The sequence below is a fragment of the Centropristis striata genome, chromosome 11 (assembly GCF_030273125.1).
Source record: "Centropristis striata isolate RG_2023a ecotype Rhode Island chromosome 11, C.striata_1.0, whole genome shotgun sequence".
Taxonomy (NCBI): Eukaryota; Metazoa; Chordata; class Actinopteri; order Perciformes; family Serranidae; genus Centropristis; species Centropristis striata.
The window spans coordinates 16,208,152-16,223,322 of record NC_081527.1 but is presented as its reverse complement, the minus strand read 5'-3'; the positions used below and the strand labels follow the sequence as shown (position 1 = coordinate 16,223,322).

The following is a 15,171-nucleotide window of genomic DNA, read 5'->3' as shown; positions in this document are numbered from 1 at the left end:
TTGATCTAGCATCCCAGGCATCTTTTCTTCCCTCTCCGTCTACCTCTTTGTGTCCTGTTGTTTTGATACGGGCCTGTGCCACTGGGACTCCGCTTGTTTCTCTTTTCTCGTCCTCCCAGGGAGAGAATGAGGGAACTCCTACTCAGAAGTGGGGCGTTCAGTTCTACTCATTAAAAATAATTGGTCTCTGTTCAATTAAGGCTCAGTGATGCTCCTTTGATCTAGCTGGCTCGGTGTTTCTTATCTGCGTCTTTTACATCCAAATCAACTGCTCAGAGTTGGCAAAAGCATTGGGTAATTGGTTCTAATGTGTTTACTTCCGGACGATGGGGGGAAGGGGGAAGAGGCGCTGCTTGGGAGTGATTATACATGTTTGAATGAAATGACGTCTGATGGCTAAAGAGACTAAATTCAAACCTTCAAGCTTGTGCTGTGAGACAGTCCGCTGTCCCGAGACGATAAAAACAGATGACTTTATCTTCTCGCTGCCTCGCTTTCTCTGTGATTTGCTGCTTTTGGCCTCAAATGTTTGCAGATGAATACAGCGAGGAATACTGCAAGCGAGCACGCTCACTCATACTTAAGAGACATAAGACACATAAAAGTTCATGCACAGTGCACACATGCACCCACACACACCGCCAACCCACTCGCCCAGCCAGACCGCCCACACACCCACTCACACACTTTGTATTTGTTACTCTCACACACTCTATCACTTTATTGAAGAAGCTCTGCAGTATGAGCATGTTAATGTGCTGGCAGTGGTTCCTGTTACAGAGGGAAGCTGTTCTGTTGAATCCCAATAGCCCAGGGACAGAAAGGATACTAAGCCAAGCTTTGACTGCAGTTATGCTCCAACACTGCTACTTTAATAATTTTCTCTCTCATCCTCTTTGCACCTCTCTTTCCCACCCTTCTTCTACTTCCTCACTTTCCTAATCTCTATTCCCTCTCCACCTCTCTATCCAATTTGATACATTTCTCCTCAATCTAGTCTTCTTTTTCTGCACCCCAAATCTCTGTGCCCCACCTGGTCTTCTCTACTTGTTTGAGGTTAATGAGTTCATGTGATTCTCACCAAAATCGCCTCACAGTTCTACATGCATAATGCATACATGGTTGAAACTGATGCGTTTTTCAACAGAAAGGCCTTTGGGATATGAATTGCTGCTGTGCTACTAAAATGCCTGCACATCAGTGTGTTAATACATGACGTTACAAGACTTTTTTCATGCACACACACGCATGTATCAGTATGCAAATGCAATATATGAACTGCACACAGATGCATGCATAAATGCCACACACAGCGTCTTTTGTCTAATTACAGATTGCATTCCAAATATACAGGAATAGGAAAAGATTTTCCTCATTCATTGGCGTAACAATTGAAGGCACATCAAAGATATAGAAGATTGATGGCAGTCTGTAAAGCTGTGTTTAGTTTAGTGCTTTGCTGATCGACCATGAAGATCACTGGGAAACATCAAACACACTGCAGACATTCATGACATTTTAAAGTCGATCCGGATTTAACAAAGAGAAGAACAGCCTCCTCTGCTGGAGTGAAAATAATGTGACGGAGAGAAACCAGCCAACAAAAAGGGCCCATAAAGACATAAATACTTTGATGTGTGATGAATGAATAAATGTGAGTGATCTTGATTGATCTGAAATACAACACTGTCAAACAAAACAGTAATTTTAACAGGCCAGTGAAGTAAAGCTGGTCGTCAGTGAAGCCTGCAGAGTTTTTCGGCTCTCTGCAGAGCTCTTTTAACTTGAGCGGGGTTTTGCAGCTCATTTACTGATCATCAAATATTCAGTGGCTACTTCATTGTGTACACCTCCTCCAGACTGTCAGGTTCACTGTAAATAATGCAGGCATGCAGGACCTAGAGGGTCAAGCATTGTTCAACTACAAGAGTGAGAAGGGGCTGAGGTGCTTTTAAGTAGATATCAATGTTGCAGAAATGGATTTAGCCATTGTGTTGAGGTCCACCCATGGATGAATTACTGAACAGGCATACTGGGCACAGGCCCAAAGTGTCAGGGCCACCCCTGGCCTTCACCATAAAAGCAACCTGGGAGCGATTCAAAATTATCACAAAGAAAATAAAAAGCAACAACAAAGAGACTAAGATAACTTGAAAGAGATGCAAAATGACAGCAAAGAGACACACAACAACTACAAATATACTCAAATGACTACAAAGAGACCCAAATGACTTAAAAGAGATGCAAAATGACTACAAAGAGACACAAAAAACAACAGAGACACAAAACTACTACAAAAAGACTCAAAATGATAACAAAGAGATACAAATTGACTATAAAGAAACACAGAACAAATTATTACAAAAAGACCAAAAATAATTACAAAGTGAGAAAAATGTATTACCAAAAACAACTAAATGACCACAAAGAGACTGAGTGTCTTGCTCCTATTTTCCCAGGGGCCTAAGTCTCATAATCAGAGCATAGACTCATCGCACTAAATTGTGTCACATGTACTAAGAATTACGAAACAATACTTGACTGTCAATTCCTTTATTTAAAGATATATGGAAGAATGCTAACAAGCCAGTCCAAGATTTATGCAGAAGTTGTTATTTTTAATTGTTTAGTGAAGTAATGGCTCAAATACTGGAGGTTTATTTAAAGAAAGGAAGGCTGTGTATGTAGCAATCATATACATTCACACAGTTTGCAACAGTGATGCATTATTCACAGGTAGTTTGATGTGAGATTGAACCTGATTAAAGTTGGCATATCATTCTGTGAAATTGCAAAGTAATTTGGTGTCCTTTCAACATAAAACATTTATGTGAGCATGAACAGCATGAAGCACTTCTTTTTTTAACCTGGAGGCTTAATGCAGTTGGATGATTGTATGAGATCTTAAAGCAGCAATACATTGGGTATGTCAAGAGAAAACTACATCTTTGCTATAAAAAGAGACAAGAGTGAAATATCCATTTCATGGTTTGTCGGCCACTTCAGTCAGAGCAAAGTTAGCAGGCAGTCCAGGATTTCCAGAAGAAGTACCTGCAGCCGGCTCTGCGAGTAGTCAGTCCACGTCGACTCTTCTCCGGTTTATCTGCGTTTGTGGGTCCTTTGAGGTTATTTCCATTTTGAATTTTGAAGAGTTTATAAAGCAAGTCTATTAAATTCTTTGTGGTTTCCTGCGGAGAAAAATATTGACATATTGTAAATGTTATAGCATTCTAAAATTTAACAGGCTTTTAGATGTCAGTAAATATTAAACTTCACTGCACCACGCTTGTTCTTCAGGGAAATGGGAATTTCTACTAAACTGTAAATCATTTTATCGTACAGAACTTTTTGCATTTTTGCTCACAGACAGAAATGGAAATGCAAACTTGTGTTAGTACTCTAATCTGTAATCTTCAATTTCATGGAGGTGCAACTCTGCGGATAATAAAATGACAGTAATCGGGCAGGTAGCTCTGACAGCATCCCGGACGACTCACTGGGGCTAAAATTACCCTTTTAACAGATAAATAAAATGTGTGTGCAGAAGGACGGACATATTTTATACACTGAAACACTGTCGGCGGGATATCCTGATGCCTGCAGTGTAATCATAGCCGGGACTTGGGGCCGAGCTTCAACCACTGGGAGTAAGAAGGTTTTTTTGTGTTGTACTAAGGAGAATGTCATTAAGAGAAATAAAGACTTCTCACCTGTTCGTCTTGTAATTTGTCGAGCCATGGCAATGAGTTTTCCTGAAGTTGAAGGTCTTTATTTCCTTGCTCAGTCTCAGTATTTTCTGCAACACACAATGCAAAGCAAAAAAGGGCCAAAATGCATAAGATCTGCGCCATCGTTAGTTCAGAAATCTTGCTTGTAGGCTTCTGGATGAAAGAATTCTTCTGATGTTTCTGCCACAGTGAGACGTCTGTTTTTAAAGTGGTACCTAGGCCCAAAAAGGAGGGAGGAGTGTGCAGGTTATTTGCGTAAGGACCATCCTAAATTTTGTGTTTGTCCCCCATCAATGCACTGAAGCATGTACTCTGTAATTTACAGCAGTCATTAGGAGAGACAAAAGGTCTAAATAAGGACATTTCCTCCATCCTGTCGTCATTTACATAAACACACTGTAATCTAGTTGAAGTGAAGGTCATCTTGATGCTGTCATTGGGTGAACATTTGCAAATGTGAAGGATCCCTTCTGCCCCCTTGTTTAAAAGCAAACCTCTGTAAGGGAAGTGCAATGTGCACTCATGTAAACTAAAACATTAATGACGCTGACATGGTGGAAACAATGATTTCATTAACCCTGCTGTGCTGTAAAAGTTGAATCAACGGGCAGCACAGACACTGGGATATCCAGAGGCCATAAAGGTCAACTTATCATTTGTTACACCCTTGTGAGTTTGTTCTGTTCATCTCTTTAATGAGATTTCTGCTCTGTTTCACTTAACAGTTCTAATGCATTTGAATTAAGGCACATTTGTCACAGGATATAATGATTTTGTAATGGCACATGCTGTAAATATGCAACTTCATTATGCGGGCTGAAGATTTAATAACCCTTTTTAAATCATCCTGCTTTAATGTTTATCAACTATATGCATGGGTTATTAAGTTAGTGCCTTTTATTTAGACAACGTTAAAGGCAAAGTGGGTCAAAAAGCTAAAAATATGAATTCAGTTTAGAAGCAAAATGGGAAAGCAGATGTACATACACTGAATGGCTCCTTCTGTTACCACATTAATAAAAATAAATACCTCAAAATCAGCACAAGCCAAAACCACTAAATGTAAAAACTTAATAGCGGGAGTATTGGAACAACAAAAACTACACTGTGGTTCAGTTCAGGCATGGGCAGATTATGAGACACTTTTCCCTGGCCACAGACATGCAAAAGGTCCCACCACCTGGGCCTATTTTTGTTGTTGTTTATGTCTCTTTATAGCCTTTACAGATTGCTTTGTGGTCAATTTGTGACTGTTTTTAGTTGTTTTGTGTTTCTTTGTAGTCTTGCTGATTGCTTTGCGGTCATTCTATGACTGTTTTTAGTTGTTTTATGTCTCTTTGTAGCCTTTACAGAAAGTTTTGTGGTCAATTTGTGACTCTTTTTAGTTGTTTTGTGTGTCTTTTTCTGTCTCTTTGTGATCATTTTACATCTGTTCCTGGGGCCTGATGGAAAAAGATGTTTATGTACAGAAGCCATAAGCACACCTTTTCCCACATATAAACTTTACAGATCTTTATAGAGGATTATGTGATGTGAGAATGCATGCACCTCATTCCCTCTTCGGACTAGTCGTACGCACTATTTTAGCTGCAATAGCTGCTGGTAATATGAATGTGAACTTGAAATATCAGGTAAAAGATAGAAGCTTAGAAAAAAAAAAAATTCAGCTTTGTCAATTTCACTGATTGTGATATTTTTTTCAGACTGGCTAAAAAACAATCTCTTGCACCACTGGGCATTTCTAAAGCAGAGTTTAGACTGTCAGTTACAGGTTTTATTGGAGAATCCAGGCTTATTCTACACAACTGGAAGAGCCCACATAGGCCAGAGTAAACTTAGAGAGAGACTGCTGCCATTGAAAATATGATGGCCAGGGTAAACAACAGACCAATAGCACATTTTCAAGCTTACATTAAAGATGTGAGGGAGAATTTGGGGTACTAGTGGACAGGATTTGTATAGTATGTATGTATGTATGAATATGCTGTATATGTGTGTATGTGTATATCTAAATATATTACATTGTGGCTGCCTTTAAAATGACTGATTGAAGTTGTTATGTTAATAATAAATACAATTTCAATGTCTAAAAACAAAACAACCTAAAAACCACTGTTTGTGTAACAGGTAATGTTTCTGGCAGAACCACCAAAAAGAGACACAAAGAAACAACAAAGAGACTCAAATAACTTGAAAGAGATGAAAAATGACTACAAAGAGACACACAACAACTACAAAGATACTCAAGAAGACCACAAAAAGACTCTTTGTACACAAAATGTCTACAAAAAGGGAAAAACAAAACAACAACCTAATAACCACTGTTTGTGTAACAGCCAATGTAACAGTTTGTATGAAAATTAATGACTTTGCTTATCGACTGTAGTCTGACAGGAACAAAGGGTAAAAAAGGGGCTTGTAATGGAACCAAAATGTGTTTTATACATTTTTCTATAAAATACCATCTTTAAAATTCAGTATTCAGCAAGTATTTCCCCTTCAACACATGAAGCTAACCTATAATAACATGAACAGATGTTATTAGACTCCATGTAAGGCTCATGTGTGGAGGAAACTAAAAGGACACGTCCTTCTCACATAGGAGACAACCTTGAAGCGTATCAACCTTTCAACAAATCGCCATTCTAACCCAATTATAGAGGTGTAGAAGCCTAATATAGCTGCCTAAACAATTAGTAAGTGCACTGTCGGGAGCAGAATAATCCTGTTAAGAAGGCTACTGAGAGCACTTTACAGCAAGAGTGTTTCTATCCATGCTGACAACTGTCTGCACCAGGCCATGTAAGACTTATTTAATTTAAGGTGGCATTCAAGGAGTGGCTGCTTGTTATATCAGGACTTTTTTTTTCAGATGTGTAGGGAACTCTACTTTTAATGAGTTGAGATTTTGCTCCAAAAATGTCAAAAATTAATGAGATAATCAGTGTGATACTTCATCAGATGTTTTTAATTCCCATAAGAGGGTTCAGCTCCTCTTCAGTTGTTACTTGTGTTAGCTGCCTCCCTTACATAAGCAGATGAGGCTGCTTGTTATTTCTGACTCGGAGCAATCGATGTTGGGATATCTGCGTGCCAAAAAGCAACAGTATTTTCAACACAGTGTTGTTTAAGGACATTATCGTACCTTTTTTGCATCTGGCTATAGGGGAGTTTGCATCTATTGATCCCAGTGACAGATATGGATGAGCAAGCTTGAATGACTGCTCCTGAGGGAAGCATTACTCTACTGAGTGAAAAGTGCAGGGAAATAAATAAATGTTGAAGGAATGAAGCTATTCCAGATGGAAAATTAGCTGGATTATTTTAATACAGCTTATTTTAAACCACTGGTCATATTTGGAACGAACAGACAGATTAACATCCCATTATAAAAAATAATTATTTCTCTTATATATATATATATATATATATATATATATATATATATATATATATATATATATATATCTTTATTTTAATATATTTTCCTCCAAATGACGAACCAAAACAAGAAAGATGGTAAGTGAAAGAAATCCTTCCAAAATATATCCTCTCAAGATCTTAATGTGCATTTTTTTTGTCCCGAGGCCACAGAGACAGCCTCCTGACAGATTATTTAGAAAGGGATTGGAGAAAGTTGCAGGCTGTATGAGTCATAAGGCTTAATCTTTTCCATGCATCATTTAACATGCTGAAATTCAAAGAAATGCTTCCAGAGTGAGGGCACAAATGACTCTGTGTATGAAAACAGCAACGCAAGAGAGTCACTTTTACAACATGTTACCAGGTAGCAGCTACCTCTCCAGATGTCATAGGAATATGTGCGTCATCTGTTGTGACCTCATTCTTTCATTAACATCAGCACTGTATAGATAGGTTAATTATTCATCTGTAGTCTTCCTGGCTCCTTTGGTGAATGCTTTTATCCAAGACATAGGCAGAGTGGTCATTGTCCTTTTTTATCAATAATGAAAGTTTACATTGTCACAATCTTGGCTCATATAGGTCACATATGGCTTAATTACAGCATTTCACTGACAAGGCAAGTCAAGCATTTAAAGTAAAACAGAATAACTTGGAGTTAAAAAAAGCATGTAAAAATTGAATTGGGCATATTTCTAGTATTACAACTAATAGTACCTTTATCACTGATATTACTAGCTGTTATTGAGGCTGCAGTGTATCATCGGAGTAATTATACACTGGTGGCACTCTACAGCCTCTATAAGATATAATGACTCACTATATGTGTCATTAATTTTAATGTACATTGTTATCAGAGCTTATATAACACCTGTCATTACAGATGATTGACAATTAGCTTGTCTCATAAACATCGATTTGCAACTTGAAAGCACCAGTTTAAAAAACAGATATACATACATTATCAACTACCAAGAATCTTTATTTTCTCACATTTTTCAATTGTCCCCACGTCTTTCATCTGGCGGGACTGCAGGTTGCTTCCTGCAGACTCGACAACGGCTGATGATACTTTGTAGAGAAGGTCCCTTCACTGTCTGAGAAACAGGTTTACTATAGGAGAGAACAACACACACACACACACACACACACACACACACACACACACACACACACAAAAGTTAAAAATGTAGTTTATTCTAATTAGAGTTTTGTATTAATGGCCTAATTCAAAGTATTGTGGTTAAATGGTACATTGTCCATAACCAAATAACAAAAAACATGTCCTTTCTAAAAGAGGATTAGCACTTTATTTTGAAATGGAAGAATAAATATCATAGCCAACATACGCAAAACCCAAGAAAAAACGATGCAAAAAAAAATCTGTTGCAATTAGCAGCTATTTGTGTCAGTGGTTTCCAAAAATGTTCCTGACATGAACCCTTTCTGATCACCCCCTGACATATTTTAAAGATATTTTATATAATGTATTCAATGCATTAAAAAAATAGTAAAGAACAACGGACAGAGTTGGAATTATTCAAAAAAGTAACACAAAAACTGCAGGAAGTTTGTGTCAAAAGAGTGATTTTTATGAATTTTGAGCAGAATATTTCATGCGAATAATGCATCAGTGAGATTTCCTGTTATTTTTTGTAACTTTGAATACAATACCATTTCTTGTATTGTGTATTTTTTATTCATACCAATTATACATTTTTAATAAGCTTCTTTTTTTAATAATTCACTCTTGGCTATTGTTGTATTAGCTCTTTGGTTGTTTCAACTGCATAGTTAATGCAGGATGAGGTTGTTCAGCAGAGAGGGAAGGCTCTGTGAGTATAGCTCGTCCATGTCCTCACTGTGCCTTCATCCTGTGAGATTCTTTTTAAAGTTTTTTAAAGTTTTAAAGGTTGTCTTTCACCCTTTAAAATCAAGAAGGCTTTCACCACCCCTGAGAAGCTTTGGCGACCCCAAGAGAGGGGTGGGACCTCTAAGTTGGGAGCCAGTGGTTTATGTCATCATGAAAACACTTGACCCTGTGAATGATGTGATTTAAACCGCAAAAAACAGGCTTCCCCAATGTCATGCATGCATGATTGTAACATAGAAGAGAGGAGTTTACCTGAACATGCTGTTGGAGTCTAGGGAAGCCAGCCAGTAGCTGTAGGAATCAGGGTAGTAGTTACACGTTCCCCTGCCGTGACACTCGATGAAGGGCACTTGGCGGAAACTTTCCAGACATGAGCCAGGAGAAATCAGGGGCTGGGAGGAGCCCTCTGCTCCAGCACCTGTTTGCTAGAATGGATGAAAGTCGAAGGAAGAAAATTATATGGAAAACACGATTGGAGAAGATCTGGGGACTCTGGAGAAAAAAACCACAGACTTCCTTACCATGACAAATGAGTATCCAGACCATAGTGACTCCCAGCCTTGGGGACATTGAGGTATCAGAGTTGTCTGGCTGTGGACGGCTATGACATTGGAGGTGATTTCACAGACTGAGCACCTAAACCACAAGTGTATACAGGCATACATATTAAAATTGGTCCCAGGTCGTTTATTTATAAAATGTATATTTCAATCAAAGAAAAGGTGCAGTATTGTGCTTAGAAAGTACCAGCCTGTTCTCCTGTCAAAAATGTCAGTATAGGTTGTGTGTACAGGCAGCGAAAAACAAGCTATGTCTCAGTATTTCACCATCTGCTGTAATGCGTCTGCCGCCATCTTGCTGATGTAGTAGTGATTGACAGCCAAGCGAAGTTTAAAAGGGCGCATTCCCACAATCAGGAGGCAGGGATGATGGATGGGTCAAACAAGCGGCAGGGGTGTAACTACTTAACTTCCGGCATTAACGTACATTTATATACTGTTTAAACTGTCTTTTATATCGCCTTACCAAGAAGTGTTTTGCCCTAAACCTAAGGTCAGTGGTTTTACAACATAAATCCACAAAAACTGCAGCCTTTTTTGACAACCGCAGACCGTACGTGTGTGCTATTTTTAGAACGCGCCATTGTACTGCGAGCTGCGTTCGGTGCCGCGATATGTACATATGTTCCGTGAAACGTGAGCTGCGATACGTACCTAAGTGCTGTAATTTGTGGTACTGACACATGACCTCTTCTGCTGTTTATGTTGGAGAACTTGGAAATACACAGTAACATACAAGTCTGTGTGCATGTGTGCATGCTCCTGTCCCACCTGCTGATGTAGGAGGCCAGTTGATCCCCTGTAATGGAGACCATGTTGGCGGGCATTGGAGTGTCAGTGGACAACCAGTAGGAGTAGTCGTTACGAGAAGCATAACGGCAGTTTGATTCTGTGTCACAGAACATGAAAGGCATGGTGGAGAAACGAGGGAGACAGCTTCCCGTGGTGCCTGAGGGACAGTGTTAGAAGTGTCATAAAATGACCCAAGCAAAGACAGTATCTTTTAAAATGCAGAGGCTGCACAGAATTTCTTTTCATGAAGGATTCCGTGCTCTTACCGAGGTCCTGGCCATGAGCTCTCTCATTTCCGTTGATGAAGAGGAAGGAATAACCAGAGTAAATGGGGCTGGCGCCACGAGGGCAGTCAGGGACACTGGTGCTCTGACTGTGTCTCGCTATCAAGAAACTGTCAACATAACCTGGACCACCACTGCCTGGCAACCCTGGAGGACCCTTTTTGCCTGGGTCTCCAACACCACCATCTGGACCTGCAGAGGAAACATATTATTAATTAAAAAATAAAACTTTAGTGCAATTTTGTTTGCAGTTTTCTGGTGTAGGGGACTGTAACTATCAACTTTGTCCCTGCTAACTCTCACTGTCTCACACTTGACTGAAGAGTGTGTTTTTAATATGCAATTCATATACCGACAGATTTCCACTTAATCCCTAAGTGGCTTCCCACTCACAAAGTGAATAACCCAGCCAGATGCACTGCTGTCGAGAGTTGAACTTGGGTCAAGTGTTTTTGCCACTGCACACCCAAACACACCTTTTAACCCACACACATGTCCGCACCTGTCTCTCCAGCTCTTCCTTTGTCTCCTTTGCGGCCAGTAAATCCAGACTGGCCGTCTGGGCTGGAACCACGCTGTCCCTTGACGCCTGGCTGACCTGGGACAGAAAAATGCAGTGTCACATGATGCAAAGAGAAGCAACTTGGTGGAAGTGGAATGATATAGTTTTAATAAGCAAGAAATATTTTTTCTCAGCAAACAGACACAATAGATATGACATTAAAAAGTTGAAGAAATACTTCACCTTTTTTTTTTTATATCATGCACATTTTTTGTATTCTTGAAGAAAAGTTTGTTTTTCATGTTAAACAGTAAAACTATATATAACATCAGTTTACAAACTCTCACATAACACACAACACACAGTATAATCAAAATCTCATTTATCCAGCCATGTGGTCAGTAGTTCCCAAACACATGCATTTTTGCTAAAATCTTACAATTTAAAACTCTACCGCCACAACTATCTCCTGCCCACACAAATGTATATGAGGAGGAGTAGCTAGATACAGTTTGGTGGCTGTGTTTTTTAATTTTCATTCACCATGGAAGCATGCCAGAAAAACACAGTTTTCTTCATGAATTCAAGGCCATGGAGTATGTTGTGAGTGCTTGATATACATATTTTATTTTAAGGGTGAAGTATTCCTTTCATCACATGGTATTAAACTGATAAAAGCAGGTGCAGTATCCTTGGCAAAATAGTAGCAAATCTTAAAAAATAAATGCTTAGACTACACAAGATCAACTTTTGGACCTGGTTGGCCTGGTGGTCCTGATGGTCCAGTGCTTCCTGGGGCTCCTCGATTACCAGAGGGACCAGGTAAGCCAGGGTCTCCTGGTTCTTTTATCACCTTGCCAAATGCTGGTTGACCTTTGAACCCTGTAGTCACAGAGCATGAGCGTTAAGAAAAGTATTTCCCAAATTGTATTGTACTTGTGAGCCATGGCTGATCTTCAGGATTGGTGATACATGATTATCTGTTAGAATAAGTCTGGAACATATAAACAGGGCTCGAGATCATTCTTGGTTATTTTTGAACAGTAGTAAAACAAACAAGCCGCACCAGGTCGTCCAGTAAAGCCTTTCGGCCCAGGTGGACCAGGAGGGCCTGGGATGTATCCAGGATCTCCCTTTGCACCTAAAACACAGATCATAGATAAAAAATTGAACAAATCCTCATAAATCGTATTTTTCTCTGTCCCATTTATATTTCCCCTCAGTTGTGGGGACATAAATCAATTGTGGACTAAACCTCTTCAGTGGTGACAGATCCGCCATTGTCTGGGGAAAAATTCAAGGCGAAAATGGAATCTATAGGCTAAAATTGAAATGATAGATTACCAGGGGGCCCATGGCTTCCAGGAGGACCAGAATCACCTCTTGGTCCCGAGCCTCCAGGCCCTCCTCTTGGACCCTGAGGAGGAAAATAAAACAGTAAAAGGTCAAAGATTAGATTTAATAGCGCAGCAAGATTTTTGAAGACTTCAGTTGCGACTTGTGATGCAACTGCAGATGATGCTTAAAATAAATCTCATCTTGTCTTCTGGGGAAAAAAAGGCACACTGTTCAGTCTGTTATTTTTATTGTGTGCTGAGTGCATTTATTTATTTATTTTACATTTTCTTTGCATGAAAAGAAAATCACACCTACTTTGTTAAATACAAACATGAATGCAGAAGTCTTCATTTTCCTTTTGTCAAGTTTTTTTGTCCGCCATTGTCAGGCTCACTTACAGGTGGTCCTTGAGGGCCTGGATCTCCTTGGGGTCCACTATAGCTTGGGGCTCCTGTAGGACCTGGGTCCCCGCTGTCTCCTTTTAACCCAGGTACTGTCGGACCTGGACGACCAGGTAAACCGCGATAGCCTACATAAACAGTAGGGAGGAGAGAGTGATGAAAACATATACATTACAACTGAGACCCAAGGGACTTATAGGTCAAAATGTCTTTTGGACATTTACACTTACATTTGAAATAAAGCTACACCTGAATATCAGGCTAAATAATACTGCTCATATACCTAAGAAGTGTTCTATCATGCACAATGAGATCATGAGTCTTGAGACTGTGTTCTGATTTACTCTCACTTCCTCCTTGAGTGCATCCTCACCTGGGCTACCAGGATTGCCAGGACGGCCACGGTCTCCTTTTGGCCCAGGAGCACAAGGCCCTTCTCTTCCTGGTAGTCCTTTTGGACCCGGGGCTCCAGGTGAACCTGGGAATCCACTGTCTCCTACTGGTCCAGGACCCCCCGTAGCAGATAAGCCAGGAGGACCAGGGTTCCCGGGGGGACCTACAGTGCAGAAACACATAGACATGCACTAATGTTAACTTAACAGTAGTAGCAGTAGTCATCAGCAGTAAAGAATATATAAAAATAAAAAATATGTAGTCTCTATCTATATTCACACCATATTTACACTACAGGCCAAAAGTTTGGAAGCAAGGACAATACAGGCCAAACAACTTCAATTTTCTGTTCACAATGACTTTTTTTAAAAACCAGTATGAATTCTTTGGATTTTTGGATGTGTCTACTGCATGGTCAGAGTTTAGTTTCATTAAATTGAACAATTTTCCTCAAATGTATCTTTATGTATACATTGATGTAACCAGACCATTGCTGAATAATGTAAAAAAAAAAAAAAAAAGAGAGAAGAAGGGCTTAGTTTTAGAGTTGAGAAGATTTGCAAGAGTCACAACTTCAGTGCAAAAAGTAAAAAATCGATTAAATTAACAAAAAGTTTGCATTATTCACTTAAGCTCTCTGGCTTTTGAGAGTTTGCCAATAAAAAATCCCAATAAATCTCAACTGTGTTCATATCTCTGACAAACTGAAAACATCGAAAAATGATTTCTCCCCCTTTTCAACTGGATCGTAAGTAATGTACTGGGCTTAGACAAGCAATCAGCAAGGACTTTAAATACAAGAGATTTGACCTGTAATTAATGTTTTGGTTTATATGTGTGTAATCTTGCTTTATACCTTTCTTCTCTTTTCTAAGACTAGACTTGTTAGAACTCTATAGTTTATAGATGTGTGTTTTTATTTGCTTTACTTGTTATTTAGAATAAATACCTTTTGATTACAAAAGTTGTCTATTTAATGTTGTACATTATGAACAATATGCTGGCCTCTGCTCTGTAAAGAATTCACGGTTCCTTCAACCATTACTAAATATTAATAAGGTAATTTGATTATAATTTTGTTTATAATTAATAATCAGTGTTCCAAATTGATAGTTTAGTAACTTTATGGGACTGATTTAGGTGAATTGGCTATATTTTTGTGCCCCAACGAGCTGACTTAGAGCAAATCAAGTCATATAATTTCTTATAATTAATAATTATTTATGATAATTATTAATAATTCTTATAGACTTTTGAACTGTGAGATCCACACAAGTCGCAAATTGCTCCCGATGCTGCGTTCATCGGTGTGAGAATGAATTCCCAATGGTGGCAGGTGGCACTGTTTAGGGTAGCCTCTGCCACCAGTATGAATGTGTGTGTGAACGGGTGAATGAGCGCAGTCTGTAGTGTAAAGCGATTTGAGTGGTCGCAAAGCGACTAGAAAAACGATATAGAAGTGCAGGTCCATTTACCATTTACAAGTATTGGATATCCTTATGGGAGGGATAGCATTTATGATAACGTCCTTTTATGTACATATTTGACGCCCTGTGCAAGGTCATCATTTATTCATGAAAGAGGCATCCTTAATTCCCAACAACTTGTGGGTGGAAATTTTTGTTTTAAAGCAAGATAATGACCCAAAGCATTCTTCCAAGCTCTGTCAGGGTTACCTAGACTAAAAAGAACAGTCTCCCCCCAGTCTCCAGACCTCTCTCCTATTGAGTCATAAAAGTGCACCCAACTAATCAGCAGTCTCTCATTGATGAACTTAAGAAAGCTTGGAATGCAATTCATGGCACATACTTTGAAAAACTTGAGGAACAAATGCCTCGTATATGTCATGCTGTTGTTAAAGTCAGAGGAGCTACTTT

The 15,171-nt window shown here is 39.2% G+C and overlaps 1 protein-coding gene across 1 annotated transcript in view; it reads right to left on the bottom strand.

Moving 5' to 3' along the window:
- Nucleotides 1-7,671: 7,671 nt before the first annotated feature.
- Nucleotides 7,672-15,171, bottom strand: part of LOC131980003 (collagen alpha-5(IV) chain-like) — a 30,579-nt gene continuing 23,079 nt past the window's right edge. The window contains exons 42-52 of the mRNA XM_059344123.1: nt 13,275-13,457; nt 12,899-13,029; nt 12,507-12,579; nt 12,229-12,303; nt 11,919-12,044; nt 11,163-11,258; nt 10,643-10,852; nt 10,356-10,533; nt 9,546-9,660; nt 9,277-9,449; nt 7,672-8,264 (exon numbers count right to left, since the gene is read on the bottom strand). Of these exons, the coding sequence (XP_059200106.1) occupies nt 8,150-8,264; nt 9,277-9,449; nt 9,546-9,660; nt 10,356-10,533; nt 10,643-10,852; nt 11,163-11,258; nt 11,919-12,044; nt 12,229-12,303; nt 12,507-12,579; nt 12,899-13,029; nt 13,275-13,457 (1,475 nt within the window). The 3' untranslated portion in view covers nt 7,672-8,149. The remainder of the gene's footprint in view (nt 8,265-9,276; nt 9,450-9,545; nt 9,661-10,355; nt 10,534-10,642; nt 10,853-11,162; nt 11,259-11,918; nt 12,045-12,228; nt 12,304-12,506; nt 12,580-12,898; nt 13,030-13,274; nt 13,458-15,171) is intronic.